General features: G+C 39.9%; 1 protein-coding gene across 1 annotated transcript in view; it reads left to right on the forward strand.

Annotated features, from left to right (window-relative positions):
- The window catches only part of slc6a3 (solute carrier family 6 member 3), a 43,399-nt gene extending 24,632 nt beyond the window's left edge, over window positions 1-18,767 (forward strand). Inside the window, exons 6-14 of the mRNA XM_069916584.1 lie at window positions 2,400-2,503; window positions 6,728-6,852; window positions 7,425-7,537; window positions 9,129-9,257; window positions 10,226-10,325; window positions 14,183-14,283; window positions 14,675-14,842; window positions 16,100-16,171; window positions 16,569-18,767. Coding sequence (XP_069772685.1) covers window positions 2,400-2,503; window positions 6,728-6,852; window positions 7,425-7,537; window positions 9,129-9,257; window positions 10,226-10,325; window positions 14,183-14,283; window positions 14,675-14,842; window positions 16,100-16,171; window positions 16,569-16,592 — 936 coding nt within the window. The 3' untranslated portion in view covers window positions 16,593-18,767. The remainder of the gene's footprint in view (window positions 1-2,399; window positions 2,504-6,727; window positions 6,853-7,424; window positions 7,538-9,128; window positions 9,258-10,225; window positions 10,326-14,182; window positions 14,284-14,674; window positions 14,843-16,099; window positions 16,172-16,568) is intronic.
- The last annotated feature ends 832 nt before the right edge of the window (window positions 18,768-19,599 follow it).

Consider the following 19,599-nt stretch of genomic DNA (forward strand, 5'->3'; position numbering starts at 1 on the left):
AAACTTAAATTTAGATCAATAGTTCCCATTAGATGAATGGGAGACATGCTACAAGGAATAGGCCCTTCAGCCCAACTTGTCCATGCCAATCAATATAGTATACTGGGCTACTCCCATTTGCCACCATTTGGTCCAGATTCTTCCAAGTGCTATAAGATAAATCTGTCAAAATGTCTTTTGAACATCAGAATCATGCCTACTTTTGTAGTCTCTTTTGGCAACTTGTTTCAGATACGAACTACCCTCTGAGTGAAAAGGTTGCCCTTCAGGTCCATACATATTTCCCCTCTCACATTTCAACCTAGGTACTCTAGTTCTAGAATCCATCTATCTTGCGACAAAAGACTGAAAATCCACTTTATTCATGCCTCTGATAATTTTATAAACCTACAAGGTCACCTGTCAGCCTCCCATACACTAGAAAATATTCAAACTCTCCCTATAAATCAAGCCTTCCAGTCCTGGCAACATCCTGGTGAATCTCCTGTGCATTCTTACAACTTGTATGTCCTTTCTATAGCTAGTTGACCAGAAATGAACAAAGTAATCAAGGTCTTGTTTCGTCAATTCATTGAAGATCAAAACCTTTCATCTCGATACTCCACTCATTGAGGACAAGGATGCCAAACAATTTATTCACCACCGTGCCCACGTGCGTTGCCACTTTCAAGGAAGCATGCACCAATACCCTGAGGTTTCTCTATTCTACAATACTCTTCAGGGGCCTCCCTTTCATGGTGTAAGTTCTACTCTGGTTTGACTTACCAAGTGCAACACTTCACACTTCTCAGAGTTAATATCCATTTGCCACTCCTCGATTCGCTTCCCAACTAATCTAGATTCAATTTTAACTTTCATATCCTTCCTCTTTGTCCACTGCACCACTAAGTTTGGTGACATCAGCAAATTTACTAACCATGTTAACTGCATTGCCATCTAAACCATTAAGACAGTAAACATCAGTGGATGCAGTACTAATCCCTGTGGCACAACACTATCACAGGCCTCCAATCAGAAGAATATTCCTCTGCTGCTACTTTCGGAATCCTTCCATTAATTCAATGTTGGATCTAATGGGCAAACTTCCCCTCTTCCTTTGGATCCCTATGTGATCTAACTTTCCATGGGGACATGGGGGTCTTGTCGAAGGCTTTGTTAAAGTCTACATGTTCAATGTCCACTGTCTTGCCCTCATCAATCGTCTTCATCACTGCTTTCAGAAATACTCTATCAGAATCATGAGACATAATCTCCCATTTACAAAGCCATGCTGACTACCTCCAATCAACTCCTGCCTATTCAATTGCTGGCAGATTCTGCCCCAGAATTCCCTCCAGTATTTTTCTGACCACAGGTATTGAGCTCACTGGCCTGTAATTCACTGACTTGTTCTCCCCTGCACTTTTTAAATAATGGCATGATATTGCATAATGATTACTTTTAATGTTTACTGGTTTAATAGGTGATGGAACACAGGGAGGCTTCAAAAATGGAAAACAAAAGAAATACAATTGCATTTAATCTTATGGACCTGGTCGTGCTGAAAATGCATATTTGTGCTTTCTCTGCATTACGCTGTCCTCTACATTTGCAAGTTTCCATTCCTACTAGTTCCATATTATCAGCTGGTGCAGCCCAACATCAGTGGATGTAATCTGCTGAATCATCTTGGAGCACCCCTTTCCAATGATATTGGTTACATTGCTTAAGAATGGAAGCTGACAGTACCCGGTTATGGCGAGAGTTAACAAATGAAAATCACGAATAGGCACACACGTGCTTCTGCTAAAAACAGATTAGAAAGAGGATCACATGTCTGAGTAATTTGTGTGCAAATATGTTATTTTAATGAAAATAATTCAGTGGGAAGATAAAGTGTGTGCTTGTAGTTTGCAATAAAAACATGGCTTTAATTTGTTGTTTCAAAACCACAATTTCCAGATCATTTGAAATTATATTTCTAATAATTCTGAGAAAAGTGATATTTGCTTTGATTATTTTATGATTTTATTTACTTGTGGAAGTTGCCATGGAAATAGATCCTGGCTTTTCAATGGCAGGTATAACAGCTCTGATTTAAATGCCAGTAACCGATCAATATTAAATAATTCAGCACAATTTCAGAAAAATTTCTCTGTACATTTATTGACTCCCTGCACAGAATGTTTTAATCCAGTTTTGTTTTTGCTAAATTTTCTGCAAATAGAAATATATATATATAATATATATATATATGAAGAATCAATTTATGCATCTTTCCCTAAATGCCTAGTAACCAAATTAGGAACAAAAAGAATTCTACAGATTGCCCTTATTTTAATATTGTCTTTCATCTCAGTGCTGAATAGGTTCCTGCAATTATCTCTAATAACAGCTTCTTTGTGTATCTGTTGTTGTAGGTCTGGATAGATGCAGCCACACAGATATGTTTCTCTCTTGGAGTGGGTTTTGGTGTATTAATAGCATTTGCAAGCTATAACAAATTTCATAACAATTGCTACAGGTAGGCTATTTTGCTAGGTCTTGTTTATTTGTGTCATGGTTCTAATGCCTTTTTGAATATTCAAAACCTTAACTATAAATTGACTAGTAATTTGTTATCGCCATCTGAGTTATTATTTTCTAGTTACCTTATCAAGAGACAAAAGTAAGTCCTTCTAAGGTAACATGTGCACTTAAAAATCAACCACATGGTTCATTTTTTTATTCTCTCATGGATATGGGAATGTCTGCCAATTCTTCGTCACTAATTATCTGATTCGGGGTTCGCAGGTGAGGTAAACACCTCTATGATCAACCATTACAGTGCTAAACCATCTCCTTTGACCAAATGCAATTTGTGAAGACACATCCATTTGTGTGGTTGGGTAAGAAACTCCAGCCAAGAACAATAAAACACAATATATCTTCAGTTTGACTTGGAGGCTGGTGGAATCCCCATGCACCTGCTGCCATTGACCTGAAAGATCATGGCATTGATGGGGAGGGTGTTGTGTCAAAGCAGCCTTGGTGAATTGATGCAGAGCATTATGCTGCAGCTGCAGTGCCATGGTGTGGAGTGAGTGAATATTTAACTTGAGAATCAGAATCAGGATTTATTGTTGTGAAATTTCGTGTTTGCAACAGCATCGTAGAGCAAACATTCATACATATAACCATCTTAAAACATTACTATTAAAATAATACCAATAACAGTGCATGAAAAGTAAGGTCTTCAATTCATTGATTATTCAGGAATCAGATGGCAGCGGGGAAGAAGCTGTCCTTGTGCTGCTGCGTGCTCCACTTTAGGCTCCTGTACCTTTTCCCTGATGGTAGCAGGGAAATCTTTGCGATTGCATCAACATGGAGGCTCCAGGTCAGATCCTCAGAGATGTTGACACCCGAGAATTTGAAGTTCTTGACCCTCTCCACTACTGAGCCCTCGATGAGGAGTGGGTTGTGTTCCCCTGACTTCCTCTTGAAGTCCACAATCATCTCCTTGGTTTTGCTGATGTTGAGCACAGAATTGTTGTCATTACACCATCCAATAAGCTGATTTATCTCCCTCCTGTATGCTTCCTCATTGCCATTTGTGATTCTGTCGACAGCTGTGTTGTCATTGGCAAACTTGTAGATGACATTGGATTTGTGCCTGGCCACACATTTGTGGGTGTATAACGAGTCCAGCAGTGGGCTAAGCACGCATCCTTGGGGTGTGCCTATGTTGATGAGGAGGAGACGTTTTCAATTTGTACTGAGTGTGGTCTTCAGATGAGAAAGTCAAGGATCCAGTGGCAGAGAAGGGTACAAAGGCCTAGAGTTTGTAGTTACTTGACCAGCACTGAGGGAATAATTATATTGAAGACTGAGCTGTAGTCAATGAAGAGCAACCTTATGTATGAGTTGTAGTTTTTGAGGTAAGTGAAGAGCCAGCAATATTTCAAGAACTGAGGCTCTTGAAAATATGAACTGCATTCATCCACACAAGTGGAGAGTTCTCCATCACATTGCTGACTTGTGCATTAAAGATGGTGGAAAATATTTTGGGAGTAAAAGGATGGGGAATTGCTCTCCACAGGGCAACTAACATCTGACCTGCTCTCATAGCCACAATACTTTTGTTGCCTTGCCCTTTTAATGGTTGCTCTCTCGATATGGGAAATGGTAATTCCATAGAATGTTCAGAAAGGAGACGGACCCTTTCAATTGTCTGAGATAATTGCCCTTTGTCTAATCCAAGAAGATAACATTCGTGCCAATCATTCTGTGTAGCCACAATCTAGTGCAGAGTAACTGCCGTGGATAAGAACTATTATTATCTGAAGAAATACAAATGAGTATTGTACAGTCACCAGAGCACATTCTGGTTTCTGACCTTGTGAGGGGAAGAGACAACCAAGGTCATTGATGAACCAGGTTGGCCTGGGAAACTATGCAGATTGGTTTCAGATCCAATACAGGAGACTAGAGCTAGTTAATATACTCAGGAAACACAATAAATAATTTTCTGAGGAATTTTCTTTTCCTTCCCTTAAGACCGTCACATCTCTTGCATTCTGAGATTATGGTAGACCAGCAGAAACTATCAAGAAAATACACAAAAGCCACTTCTGGATTTTTAATCTCCTAATCTCCTCTTAAATGCATAAAGGTAAACCGAGAGCTCCCACTTAAAGAAAAAAATAAGGAATAAAGAATGTAAGAGAGATGACTATAATAAGGAACAAAAGATAATTATATCATTTTAAATTATGACAAGTATATTTTAAACTACAATGTAGGCAACTGATAAGGAATTAAAGTACTTCATGTTTTATTGTAATTCCATTGCTGTAAATGGTGTTACTCCTATTGATGTACAATTGTCTACACGTGCCTGCTCCATCTCAGTCTTTTGACTCATCATTAATTATGGATGTAGAATATTTGTAAACATCTGGGTAAATACATGGTTCTAAGTGTAGTTTGAAATGGGGATACAAATGCTCAAGGCACTGGGCCAATAATGGGGTGAAATGCAAAGGGATGGTCTTTGCAAATATCTGGGTGTGATCCAGTGTCCTGTGACAGCAATGAACGGGGGTCGTAGATTACGTTTTAAAGACAACAAATATAGTGTGGAAGACAACAGGGAGAAAGTTTTTTTTTAAAAGATGGCAATAACACAATGCATTGTTTTTGGTAACAACAAGCAAGAGGTGGGTGTGCGGAACTAAGAGTTGAGGGGTCTTGGCTGTGTAGACTGCTCCACATAGCCAAAAAAAAGCAGTCATAGCTGGAGCCCTTTCACTTAGATGGGATAGCCATTGGTAATAACAACCAGACTGTGACATAAAGGAACCATCTGAATCAGTATATAAGGAAAAATGTAAAGATAATAAATTAAAATGAAAAGCTCTCTATCAAAATTGAATAAGCCCATAATGTGATAGATGAGTTACTGCCAACAACAGAGAGGAACAGATTTAATCTAAAAGGCATAGTGCCAAGGTGACCAAGATTAGGTGCTGAACATTCCAGAGAATCTGATGCTTTGGAAAGGCAGACAGTGGGATGAAATGGGCTGCTGATGCATGGACACAAAAAGATTATCTTATTCCAATAATGAGGAAGAATCTGAGCTCAGAAGTAAAGTCAGCTTTATTTTGATAAGGGTGGATAATCATGGTGATAAAGGTAACGAAGATGATGCCATAATTAATGGGGACTTTCATGTATGCACAGGTGGTGGTGATAACAAGCATTTCCACCAGTTCCTCTGAATTGTCCTAGATCCCATGTTGTGCTGTATGTATTTATTGCTAGTGTAAACCACACTGCTTAATGCTTTCCTGCAATTATTGGATTTGTCACTCACTTACCCTTTGAGTTTCAAAGGCTAAGACCTGAGATTACTGTGCCTAGTTTTAGGCTATAGCACCCATGTGAATCAGAGCAGGGCCAAGATTGTTTAAACCTTAACTTGGTACTATTAACTTGATTCTGGGCATAAATTTTCATCAGTAGTTACTTGGTACAAAAGGGCCATTCCACTGATCCAGACACTACAATCTGAGTCACTGCTTTCTGGGGTCTCTCTTTTTGATTGACAGCATTCATTAGGAATATTGCTTAAATAGGGATCAAAGAATTATTGAGGACTCTTTCCATCCATCACATAGTATCTTTGACTACCATCAAGAAGAAGGGGTACAGGAGTATCGAAATCAGGGCTGAGGATAGTTTCTTCTTGCAGGCTGTGTGATTGTAAATTATTACAAATTATTTTACAAATTAATTACAAATTAATTTACAAAGTAAATTATTACAAATTATTGATATTATGTATCTTATTTAATGTTCTTATATTCTTGTGATATGTATATGTGATTATTATGTGTTGTGCATTGTGTGTTTGTGTGTGTGTATTGGCACTGTGGTCTTGTTTTGTTTGGTTGTATATGTACAGTCAAATGATAATATACAAGAAGATTTGATATGCTCTCATATTTTGTGTTTGGTGCCTTGTAGAAGGTAGGCTTGCTGAGGCATGCAACATTATGATGAAGACTTGGTTCTTTCCAATGCTGAGAAGCCATGGATCAATCCCTGTAACTGACATGTCCACCAGAGATGCTTCATCAGGATGCTTCTTAATACTGTATTTCAGGGATGTGTTGTCCTACTAGAAGCAAAATCTTTGTCTATGATACATGGCCCTTCATTTCTCTATCCCCCTCAGACCATAACTTAATTTTTTTTTCAGGGATGCCATTATTACCAGTTCCGTCAATTCGGTGACAAGTTTCTTCTCTGGTTTTGTTGTCTTCTCTTTCCTGGGCTACATGTCAAAGCGGCGTGGGGTGTCTCTGGAGGATGTGGCCACCGGCGGTGAGGACATGGAGTTTATTTCTCCCCTATTCATTCTATGCAACCAATAATCACCTGAATAAAACAAAACACCAGTGTACAGTAAAACCCCCGGTATCCAGCTCCTTTGGGGTTTGATAGAAGCTGGATAAGTGAATTTGCCGGTTGTTTGAGACTGTGTGTTGAGTGGATTGGTGAACTGACCACTAGGGGGTGCCAATTTTAAACTATTGCATTTTTTATCTATTTATTTTCCCCAGTTTTTTTTTGCCAGTTGCTTGGGGATGCTAGTTGCATGAATTTTGGATAATAGGGATTTTACTGCACTTTGTTTTTGCAAGGAATGGCTTGGCATCTTTGCATGAGAATAGGTTCAAAGTCAAATTCACAAATGTTTCTTTTAATGAGCTTCAAATTTTAAATTAGTGAAATACTTTTCTCCTTTTAAAAATATTATAAGAGCTGATAAACCTTGATTAATTTTTGTTTTTGATAATTTGCCTTCTTTGAAGGGGAAGTGATGCTGGGCTTTAACAGCATCATCCAATGGATCACATTATCTTGAAATTTTAAAAAAAGTAACTTTTTTTCAGAAGCCGGATTGGTCTTCATCATTTACCCAGAAGCAATTGCCACTCTTCCTGGTTCGTCAGTCTGGTCAGTCATCTTTTTCATCATGCTTCTGACTCTTGGGCTGGACAGTGCAGTGAGTGCATAATTTTATCATTTAAAGATCAATAAAACAAATGGGACTCTTCACTACCAATATAAGGACGCACCATTCTCAAAGCTTTCAGTTTTCTGCAACATAAATCTGAGAAAGGCATTAATTCATTTCAATGTCCCTACTGTGAATTCATCATTCATACATTCTCCTGGGGGAAAAAAGAAATTCTCCAAATCTGCTTCAATCCTGTTCACTCGATGTCTGTTGGGGGGGGGGGGGGGGTGGGGTGGGTGTTAAAGTGGGGTGGGTGTTAAAGTGGGGTGAGTGTTAAAGTGGGGTGAGTGAAGGATGCAGGATATTAAGAGGACAACTTCATTGACAATCCTTTCAACTCTGCCTCATTGCTTACCACAGGCACATCTTTCTCTAGCTCTTTGATGCTACTGGCCATTTTGTGCCACCACATTCTACAAGAAAGAAGAGCAAAATTGTGCCTGTGTTGTCTTTTTTTATGTTTCTGCCAATGGTCAAATACAGCCAATATGTGTTCATGCAGCTCAGTTTACCAAACTTCATTGCTGCAACTAGTGTGAAGATGAGCTTAAGATTGCTGAACTCTGATTCACAGGAATTGGTAAAAGTAGGTAATGGAGCTGCAGTGAATTGAAAAGTTAATGAACTTTTACAGTTACTGAACAAGAAAATTCTTGATGAAGGAAAATGGTCCTGATTGTTGACCGTCAATCATCTTTCAGACCTCACTGCCAGAATACTTCAGGCAGGTGACGACAGTATGAGCAACTTTAGCTGTTCTCCAGAGACCTTACTTTCATCAGGAAGTCAATGGGGAGGTCGGGGGGTGTGGGTGGTGGGAAATTATCACTGATCATTGGATGTACACCTTTTCAGAGAGTGAAACAACACCAAGTCCACATGACATTGTTCGTCAAGTATCGTTGGCCGTGAGCAGACTGAGTCTAACAATCCATCCTTCACACACTGTTACCAATACTGAATCTCCCACTCTCAACAATCAGGGTATTAGCAGTGGGCAGAACCAACAAATGTCTCTCATCTCACTTTTGTTTATTGTTGTTCAGCTTGTCTTTTTTTACATGACTTCAACTTTCTAATTCACAACTAGCATTTAAAAAAAAATATTCTCTCCTCAACATTTAACCCATGGCCTTCACTATTTCCTTCTCCTCTGCATCTCTCTCCCCATCTTGCTTCCTACCTGTCCTTTGGCTACTTTGTCTATTTTCTAACTTTTTAATCCCATCGTGGGCCCATTCCTTCACTCTGTGCAGCAAGTCTTGCGTCATATCTTGGCCGATGCTCACTTCAGGATCGCTTCTTCCTATCCTTTCTTGCTGTTTGCAGCCAGAATTGGTTTCCATTTCCAAGGAGCCAGAAAGCTGCCATCCAGGGGTTGCTGGGCTGGGTGAAGTGCAAGTCATCAATGCAGTCGCACCCTGATCACAGTAGCATTTGAAAGGGAAGCTGGTAGCAAGTACGTGAAAAAAAAGTTGTGACAGCTTATGATGTATCTTTTCAGTAATTTACAAAGAGGTACAGTCCCAGCATTAAGAATCCTCTACTTCTGTAACTGTTTTTCCTGTTCCTACAGATGGGCGGCATGGAATCGGTCATCACAGGAGTGATTGATGAATTCAAATTCTTGCGTAACCACAGAGAAGTCTTCACATTTTGCATTATTACAATTACTTTTCTGGTGTCTCTCTTCTGTGTAACCAATGTAGGTCACTCTCAGATGGAATCATTTTGAAAAATAATAACAAAAATTTCCTTTGCTGGTAAACATTAGAATACAGCACAGGAATAGACCATGTGATTGCACCAAGAATGATGCCCAAATTTACCACGTTAAACCTCTATTGTTTGCAAATAATACATATCTCTCTAATCCCTGCATGTTCATATTTATCCCGAAGCCTCAAATATTTCTACCTGCTTCCATCGCTACTGCTAACACTCTTTTGAAGTCACCTGCCACTGTGTAAAAAAAAGACTTGCTCCATGCATCTACTTTAAACCTCCCACCCCCCACCCTCTACCTTAAATGTAAATTCCTACCTTTGTACCTTACAAAAAAAGTTTCTGTCGATCCTATCAATGACTCTCATAATTTTCTAAACTTTATCAGGTCACCCCTCAGCTTGCAACATTCCATAAAAAAAACCAACCCAAGTGTATCCAACCTCTCCTTTAGGCCATATCTTCAAATTCAGGCAGCATCCAGGTAAATCTCTTCTGTACCTTTCCTGTACTGGAGGTGATTAGAATTGGGCCCAATACTCCAACTGCGGTCTGATGAACCTTTTGTGGAGCTGCATGATAACTTCCTTACTTTCATATTTGGCACTCTGCCCAATGAAGCTAAGCTCCTTACTTTTACCATCTTTTCTACTTGTGTGACCTCGACCACTAGATCTCACTGCACATTCATGCTTTTAAGACCCATGCTGTATAAATTCCCCTTGCATTTGATTTCTGAAAGTGCAACGCCACACACTTGTCCCAATTCTCAGTATTGTTTAAGAAAGTTGACACTGCAGTTTGGTTAAATGATGTCATCATGGTCCTAAACCTTTACTTGATTGGACAGAGATCCACCATTGCAGATTGGATTTGATTTTCAAATGTTGTTTGCCCATCACACATATCATCTGTTGTTACCTCTCTTGGAATGTCTTTTGTGTCTAGGGTGGCATCTATGTGTTCACGTTGCTTGACAAGTTTGCAGCAGAAACAGCCATTTTGTTTGGAGTGCTTATTGAAACCATTGGAGTATCTTGGTTTTATGGTAAGTTCATTTTGACTGGTCCTTTAACCCTGAGAGCTGAAATTTTAGTCCATCTGCCAAATTTTGATTTTGCTGATGATAATGGAAGTATTGTGGTTTATTGACAGTTATTTGTCAATCTTTGTTCAGTTAAGCTAGTAGTGGAAGGCCAGATAGTTCCAATTCTGTGTGCCACCTCCTCACCCAGAAGAATGCTTCTTTCTTCATTCTCTTATTCACAGGAGTGATTGATGAATTCAAATTCTTGCATAACCACAGAGAAGTCTTCACGTTTTGCATCCTTAAAATTACTTTTCTTGTGTCTCTCTTTTGTGTAACCAATGTAGGTCACTCTCAGATGGAATCATTTTGAAAAATAATAACAAAAAGTTCCTGGAAACTCCTGTATTGTATCATAATAGTTTCTGAACAAGTGTGATGGGGGCTGTTTAAAACTGGATAGCATGCTGATCTCTTTGATCTATCTCCTTGCAGAATCCACAGGTTCTTCCTACCAGGTATTATTATATGCAGGGAATGACCAGATGTCTCCTTATTTCACACTTATTCTTGTCTTTGTTGGAAATGGCTGCACCTTCGTGCAAGAAGTTAGAGGCAAGCCAGTGGTCGCTTGGTTTGAAATACTTTATCAGTGCGCTCTCTCTTTAAATATACAGAACAATGAAGAGAGACAACTGAAAGCAATTAGACACATGCCCAGTGTAGCTATAGATACTCCACTCATGCACTGTCATGGAAGGAGAAACTTAGTGACCCAAAAGTTCAGATGTAAATCACGAAGTTCTGTCGACACCGTGGTTGAAGTAAAAAAAACACAAAATCCTGGAAAAGCTCAGAAGGTCAGTGTCCTTTATGTAGGAAAGGTACATAACTGACATTTCGGGCTTGAGACCTTCATCAAAGTATGAGAAAATGTCTGCAAGCATCCGAACAAAAGAATGGGGTGGGGGTTACATAGGAACATAGGAAGTAGGAACAGGAGTAGGCTAAAAATGGCCCATCGAGCCTGCTCCGCCATTTAATACAATCATGGCTGATCTAATTTATGACCTAACTCCACCTACCTGCCTTCTCCCCATATCCCCTAATTCCTCTATCATGTAAAAATTTATCTAATCGAATTTTAAATATGTTTAATGAAGCAGCCTCAACCACTTCCCCACTTCTTGCAAAGGCAGGAGATGAGGGGACAGCAGCAACAGGGGAAGGAGGGATGGCTGGGTGGGTAGAAAAACTGGAAAGACAGGAAAAGGGGGAGAGGAAAGAAAAGGCAAGGAGGTTTAGTGGAAGGAGGTTTAGTGGAAGGCAGTAAAGTCAATGTTAATGTCATCTGACTGGAGAGTGCCCAGACGAAAAATTAGGTGTATTCCTCCAATCTGCGGGTGATCAGGGTCGGATAGAACACAAGGCCGTGGACAGATGTAAGATTGGGAGTATGACTTGGAATTGAAACAGTTGGCCACTGGGCCATTGTTGTGGTTGTAAATGGAGTGGAAGTGCTGACCACTGTGATCTCCTAGTCTGTGACCGGTCTCTCCAATGAAGAAAATGCCACAAAGGGTGCACCAGATGCAGTAGATAAGTCCTCTGGATGTACAAATGAAGTGTTGCTTCACTTGAAAAGCCTGTTTGGGGCCCCAGACCATGGTAAGGAAGGAGGTGTGGGTGCAAGAGTTGCACCTCCTGCAGGCATAGGGGAGCGATGAGTTTATGATGGAATCACAGAGGGAAGGAGAAAGAAAATTGTATCTGGTGAAGAGATCCTGTAGTAAGTGCTGGAAAATTCTGGCGGATGATGTGTTGAATGTGGAGGCTGGTGGGGTTGTAGGTGAGGATGAGGGGGATTCTATATTTGTTACATCTGGTAGCAAAGAGGGCCAGGGCAGATGATCGGGAGATGGAGGAGCTGCAGGTGACGGCTGAGTTGATGGTGGTGGAGGGGAAACCACATTTGTGGATGAAGGCAGATATTTTGGAAGATCAGATGCTCAGTTCTGGGTCAACTAACAGCACTCCAGAAATTCAGCTGAGCATTTTCACTCAGGGTGAGATTCCAATGTCTGTCATACATATTGCAAAATAAACTTGACCAAATTGTCCTCACACCAACCATCATTGGGCATTCCCAAAAAAAGGTGGCTTTCACACCATAGTATACAGCCTATCCTGCATTATGGGGTGGTGTGAGGAGGGGTGTTGAGATCATAGAAGACAGCCTGTGTCATGATCTTCCATGATGCTAAATCATATTATCTGTGCCTGTGAGTTAGAAGGAAAAAAAAGTTTTTTTTTAATTTCATAACTTTTTTTTTCCTCTGGTAGTAATTTGTGAATTACATAACCATATAACCACTTACAGCACAGAAAAACCCAGTTCGGCCCTACTGGTCCATGCTGTAACAAATCCCCACCCTCCTAGTCCCACTGACCAGCACCCGGTCCATACCCCTCCAGTCCTCTCCTCTCCATGTAACTATCCAGTCTTTCCTTAAATGTAACCAATGATCCCGCCTCGACCACGTCTGCCGGAAGCTCATTCCACATCCCCACCACCCTCTGCGTAAAGAAAATTCCCCTCATGTTCCCCTTATAATTTCCCCCCTTCAATCTTAAACCATGCCCTCTAGTTTGAATATCCCCCACTCTTAATTGAAAAAGCCTATCCACATTTACTCTGTCTGTCCCTTTTAAGATCTTAAACACCTCTATCAAGTCCCCCCTCAATCTTCTACGCTCCAGAGAAAAAAGCCCCAGTCTGCACAACCTTTCCCTGTAACTCAAACCTTGAAATCCTGTCAACATTCTCGTGAACCTTCTCTGCACTCTCTCTATTTTGTTTATATCTTTCCTATAATTTGGTGACCAAAACTGTACACAGTACTCCAAATTTGGCCTCACCAATGCCTTGTACAATTTTATCATAACCTCCCTACTCTTGAATTCAATACTCCGATTTATGAAGGCCAACATTCCAAATGCCTTCTTCACCACTCCATCTACCTGAGTATCAGCCTTGAGGGTACTATTTACCATAACTCCTAAATCCATTTGTTGCTCTGCACATCTCAATAGCCTACCATTTAATGCATATGACCTATTTAGATTTGCCTTTCCAAAATGTAACACCTCACACTTATCTGCATTAAATTCCATCAGCCATTTCTCAGCCCACAATTCTGCCAGGCGAATCCCTGTTGCCTGAACTGTTTAGAAAGACACGGCTCACCTATACTTTTTTTAATAACCCTGGTCCCCATCTTAATTCTTGTATCAGAAACCCTGATTTTCAACTGTTACCACCAAACCTGATGATTAAGCCAAATGTCACCATATCGCTCATGTCCCAAACTTGCTCACTGATAGAGTTCCTCCCTGATCACAGACCTTCTCACTAACCCCACAAAAGGACAAGATTAACCAGTGGTAATGTTCATTACCTAGACCTAATCCTGAGTTCCTTCAAGGCTTGCACTTTGAACACTACTGAATTTTGTAGTTTTTTTTAAAATATGCTGCCATTATGCCATCCAGTGTGCCCATTAGAATATCTAGGCCACTATCTCTGTTCATCAAGCATTTCTCAACTGCACTGGAGTCTTTATCTTCAGGATGCTTATATTGGCTGCTACTGTAAGGCAGTTCTATCACTCTCTATTGTACTTTAGCCAGGTTGCACTGCACATGCAAAAATCCAATCACAGACATCACCTTAATAATATTTCATTGTAATGTTAGGAGGTATGAAAATTCCCATTCAACCATGAACTGATGATCACTGCACTTTTGAGACATACATTATGAGACATACCTGAAAAATAAATCAAAGTTTGTGTCACAGATAATAATTTCTTTACTAGGAGTTGACCGTTTCAGCAATGACATTGAAAAAATGATTGGTGCAAGACCTGGCTTATACTGGAGACTGTGCTGGAAGTTTGTCAGCCCCTGCTTCCTTCTGGTAAGTCAAAAAATTGCTTTATTAGTGTGGATTGCTATTGAACCCAACATTTAACGTCTCTTTCTTTTGCCTCAGTGATACAACTGAGTAGCTTCCCAGGTCTGTTCAAAAAGTAGCCAAGAGTCAATGATAATTATGGATTTGTAACCTAGAGCATTGTAGGACAATCTCGCCCTGAATTTCTGTATGGTTCTCCAACACTTTGGTTGATTCAGATGGTCAATCATTGCTGCCAATTGACCTGTTCCCAAAAATTAGAAGAGAAACTTCCCCTGACATTGTAGGTGTCTTTAATCTGAACACTTTCTGTTAGAGAAGGTTTTGATTACAACTCAAAATATAAAAGCTGTTTTAGACATTGTTTGACATCTTTCTTTCTTCATCTTTGAAGTCTGTTGTGGTCATCAGCATTTCAACATTTAAAGCTCCAGAATATGACAATTACATCTTTCCAGACTGGGCCAATGTGATTGGATGGTGTATTGCTACATCTTCAATGGCACTCGTACCCATTTACGCAGTGTACAAATGTATCAGCGTGCGTGGGTCTCTACGTGAGGTGAGCACACCTGCAAGGTACAGTTGATTAGTTTGCAGATACCTTTTCTGTTCTTGTAGTCGGCTTTTTAAACAAAACTTCTGTTCTTTATGATATCTTCTGTTAGGAATTTAAACTGCACCTATTTCTTTGAATTTTCTGTTCTGGCACGCAAAATTAGATGATGAGCACCAACCAGTATAACTCAGAAACCTTTTATTAATACCTGACAAATGGAGCAATACAAATACAAGCACAACAAATTATATTACACATGTTACATGGCATTACTAAAGGTAAGGTATAAAATGTTGCAAACTAACTTTGAAACCTTATCAACTTTGGACTCAAGTGCCAGTAGACTGGAGGGTAACTAAAACATTATTTCAAGGGCAACAAAAGACAAGCCAGGAAACTGCAGATGTCAGCAGTGGGAAAGTTACTTGAGGGAATTCTGAGGGACAGGATGTACCAGCATTTGTATAGGCAGGGATTGATTAGAGAAGGTCAGCATTGATTTATTTGTGGGGGATCTGTCTCACGAATCTGAGTTTTTAAAAAAAATGTGACCAAAAATATTGATTGATGATGGCAGGACGGTGGATGTTATCTTGTTATCTTTATAGACAAGCAAGCCTTTTGAAAAGATCCCCCATGACAGGCTAGTCTGGAAGTTTAAAATCACATGCTATTGGCCTACTGCAGGGGACAACCATTGTACCTGCAGGTAGGTAACCTGAGAGGCTGACCCCACCTTGCTGACTGTCAATCACTAGCCCATAAAAAGATGAATTGGGCTCAAGGGCTTGTTCTGTCATTGCAGCTGCTGCCTCATCTCTGCCCCCAAATGGCAAATCCAGTTTGCAATTGGCTTGTGAGCTACCCTTTCAATTTGAAACACGAGTTAATCTCCAACTCTATTTAACTTTGGCTAGAACTTACCCTGACCACCACTCGGGTTATTCTGACTGCACAAATGGACCAAAGCAATAAAACAGCAAATTTTTAAAAAACACTAAGGCAAATTAGAACTATGAATCTGTTCCATTAATTGGCTATGGTAAGTAAAATAATGAAAGGGAAGGTAGGGGATATATAAGAAAGGGAGTAGGATTGGGCAGATGTAGCTTTGTTAGGCCAAATGGTGGATTCCATTGTCTTAAAATGATAAAATATCAAAAAGAGAAAATAATTGAAAGTCAGTTTAGATAAAATCCAGAGGATTTAAAGGTTTTAAATAATCAACAATAATCCATGCAACATTGTTAATCATTTCAGAAGCTAGCTTTTGCAATAACATCAGAGAAGGACCACCACCTGATGGAAAGGGGAGAGGCCCGTCAGTTCACTGTGAGTAATGGATTTCAGAGAAGTGAACAAACTTCAATCTCTCCCCACCTCCTCCTCCTCATTCTCTACCCCTATCTTCCCCCCTCTCTCTAACCCCCACCAGCCCTGCCCTCCCTCCCTGCTCCCTACACTCTCCCTCTCTACACACCCTCTCCACCTCACTCTCTCTCCCCTCTCCTCCCTCATTCCTCTTCAATGAACCACCCTCCTACCCTCCTCTTCCCCTCCTTTCTTCATTCTTTCTCCTCCCTCTCCACCTCCCCAACCCCTCTTGCCTCTTCTCCACCCCACCCCTCCCCTCCCCTCCCCTCCCCTCCCCTCCCCTCCCCTCCCCTCCTCTCCCCTCCTCTCCCCTCCTCTCCCCTCCCTTAGCATTAATTGTTCCTTTCTCTTTCAGCTCCACCATTGGCTTATTGTCTGAATATGTGAAAGAGCGATCCCACCCAAAAGGATAATTATACAAAGGAGCAGCAAGATGTATTTACTCTCAACAACCAAGTTATAACAGAACAGCCCGACGCTTTACTTAAAATATTGTCTCTGTTCTGTACATGATGGTACATTTATTAAGGCATGGGAAATTCTTCCACTTCTTTGATCATGCTTGCTCCGTTAGAAAAATGTTGGATCTATTTTCATTGGCCAAAGATTTTGATGACCCATTTGGTGCATTAATACATATGGTTAACTAACCTATCTAACTTTACTACCATAAATGTACAACGGTGTTGGATTTATCTGCAGTTCATAAAATCACCTACTGGAACTCTGATTATCAGATGCTAAAATACAAGCTTTATTTCCTACAAACCCACTTTGTTTGCATTCTCATATTTGGGCAGATGTTTGTGGGTTCCAATGCCGTTCCAGATTTCAGCTATCATTCTACATCCTTTGTGCGTGATGTTAAATTGAAATCCCACCTCAAGTGGTTTAAGTGAAAAACCTTAGAACTGTGATAAAATCTGAAGGATAACTTTTAGATAATATCCAATCAATATCATTAAAATGGATAACATCACTATAACCAAAAGTAGTATGTCTTTCATTGATAAAGACATATATAGTCTTTCAGGACCAGCTTGGGAAAAGCAACATCCATTAAATTTTAGTGTTTAATAGGCAAGTCCCTTGAAATCCAAACCACATAACATTTTATGTTAACTATTCTAATACAATAACAACCACATCCATGTAATTTTGAAAAATGATGCCATTTCCCCATGGTCTTTGACACGTTGGAAGAGAATGTGCAGTCCTGCGCGCTTGAGAGTGAGCACAACAGAGCTAACATGGGTCTTTGTTTTTTAATTTTTTTTATTTTTCACACCATAAATCACATTTGCCATGATATACACTTTTTCTTTTTCACACATATACAGTGACTTTTTCTTTCCCCCCCCCTCCCTCCTCCCAAGCCACCCCCCCACCCCCCCCCCCCATCCATTTTAGGTATACAATCTAGGTTGTCTTTGTGATGCAGGTTAGATAGGTGAATCACTTTGTTTGGTTCTTTGAAACCACATCAGCAACTCACACACTGCTCTTTATTTTGCTCATTTTTCACCTCCAGCATCCCATCAGCTTCCACTCTCCTGTTCCTAAATATCAAGCAGCCAGATCTAGCCTCAGGAAAACAGAATTGACTGCATATTTACAGGTTCAAAATCTGCAGTGGCCAGATTGTTGAACTCAAGGGCCAAAGGTTTTCATTGAAAGGTTCGACATCCCACTCCTGGAACCTCAAGGCTTTTTATCAGTTACATTAGGATTGAGATTCTAAGATTATGAGGGTAACTCATTTCCCATTGCATAACTTTGTCATACAATTGGGTGAATGAACACAGTGGCATATAAATGAATATTAGTTGAAAAAGAGCACAGAATAAAATGCTGAAGACATTCCTGTTCAACACAAAAACATCCCATTCGGTGAGTGATATTCACATTTTCCACAAGGCCAGTGGTGATATTAAAGAGTAGTTTTCTTATTGGAAAATGTGAAGCAACTTACCAACACTATCACTGGTGAACTACAAGCCTCAATCTAATTTCCCTTTCAGTCCTTTTGATGTCATCTCAACAATTCATTTTGAACACCAAAGATGAACAAAACTTGGTTGCTTTTAATGAAGTGCTTTCAGAATTCCTACCTTAAGGTGTATCTGTAGAGATGGAGATGCTCCAGTATCCTGCTCAAGGTCTTATAATTGTGCAGCCACATTAGATGTCATGAAGTCTACCCTCCAAGAAAGCAGTTCTTTCTCAAGCGACAAATGATTACAAGCCCAATGTCTATCCAAGGAGACCATAACAGAGAGAGCAGATGAAAGATGATCAATTAGAGGACAAATTTAAGAATGAAATTTAGCAGCAAACTAGTTTACCTCTTTGTGCTCAGTGTTAGTGACTTAATAATAGTACCTTCACAAGACTGTTATTGTAACATTGTGGATAATGAATTATAGATAACTTTGGTATAACTTGTGACTTTTTTGTTATTCTGTGTTGAATATTTTTTCAATTTTTACGATGATGTCATGAGTTTTACTGCCTTGATTATTTACAGTGTTTGTTGTTTGCTCTCCATTTTGTTCTTGTAACAGATTTCAATGTCTCATTTATCAATGTGGAGTGAATAATGTCTTGTAATACTCAAAATCAACTTCAAAATAAACATACATGTCCTTAAAATTTCTAAAGCATCTTGAGGATGCAATTTCACGGAGTTTCTAGAAATGTTTTCACCACAGACATTTAATATATCCATGAAATCAAAACATTTATGTCGAGGGGACTCCAGACTACCAAAACTGAAACAAGCACCAATTATATATTTATCCTGATTCATCACATCCCTCTTTATTCTTGCCACATTCCCTTCAACTCCCCTAGATTCCACCAATAACCTGCACATGAGGAACAATTCACAAAGGCTAATTAAATCTATCAACCTGCACATCTTTAAGATGTGGGAGGAAACCACAACTAGTTGCAGGTAGAGCTCACAAACCAGAGGGAGCTGGCTCCACTGCTAGAACAATAGAATGATCTATTGTCACACCACTGGGTTTTAAGACTGTCCTGGTGGAAGGTAATGTGTTGTTCCTGAAATTTGTTTGACATGCATAAGGCAGAGGGCAGTCATATCTGTGTAGAGATGGTTGAGAGGGCTATCTTCGGCTCACAAATGGGGCAAATAGGCGTTCAGCAAAGTTGTTGCCAAATCAGTGTCTGGTCTCACCGATGTAGAGGAGGCTATTCCAAATATAGTAGATGAGGTTGGAAGATGACCATGTAAATCTGTTTGTGGCCCTGCATGGAGGTGAAGGGAGAGATGTAGGGTCAGGCTTTTATACTTTTTGCAATTTCAGTGAGAAATGTCTGAGGGGTTGGAAGAATGGATGGGGAGAGAAAAATGGACCAGG

This window comes from Narcine bancroftii, chromosome 1, assembly GCF_036971445.1.
Source record: "Narcine bancroftii isolate sNarBan1 chromosome 1, sNarBan1.hap1, whole genome shotgun sequence".
NCBI classification, from domain to species: domain Eukaryota; kingdom Metazoa; phylum Chordata; class Chondrichthyes; order Torpediniformes; family Narcinidae; genus Narcine; species Narcine bancroftii.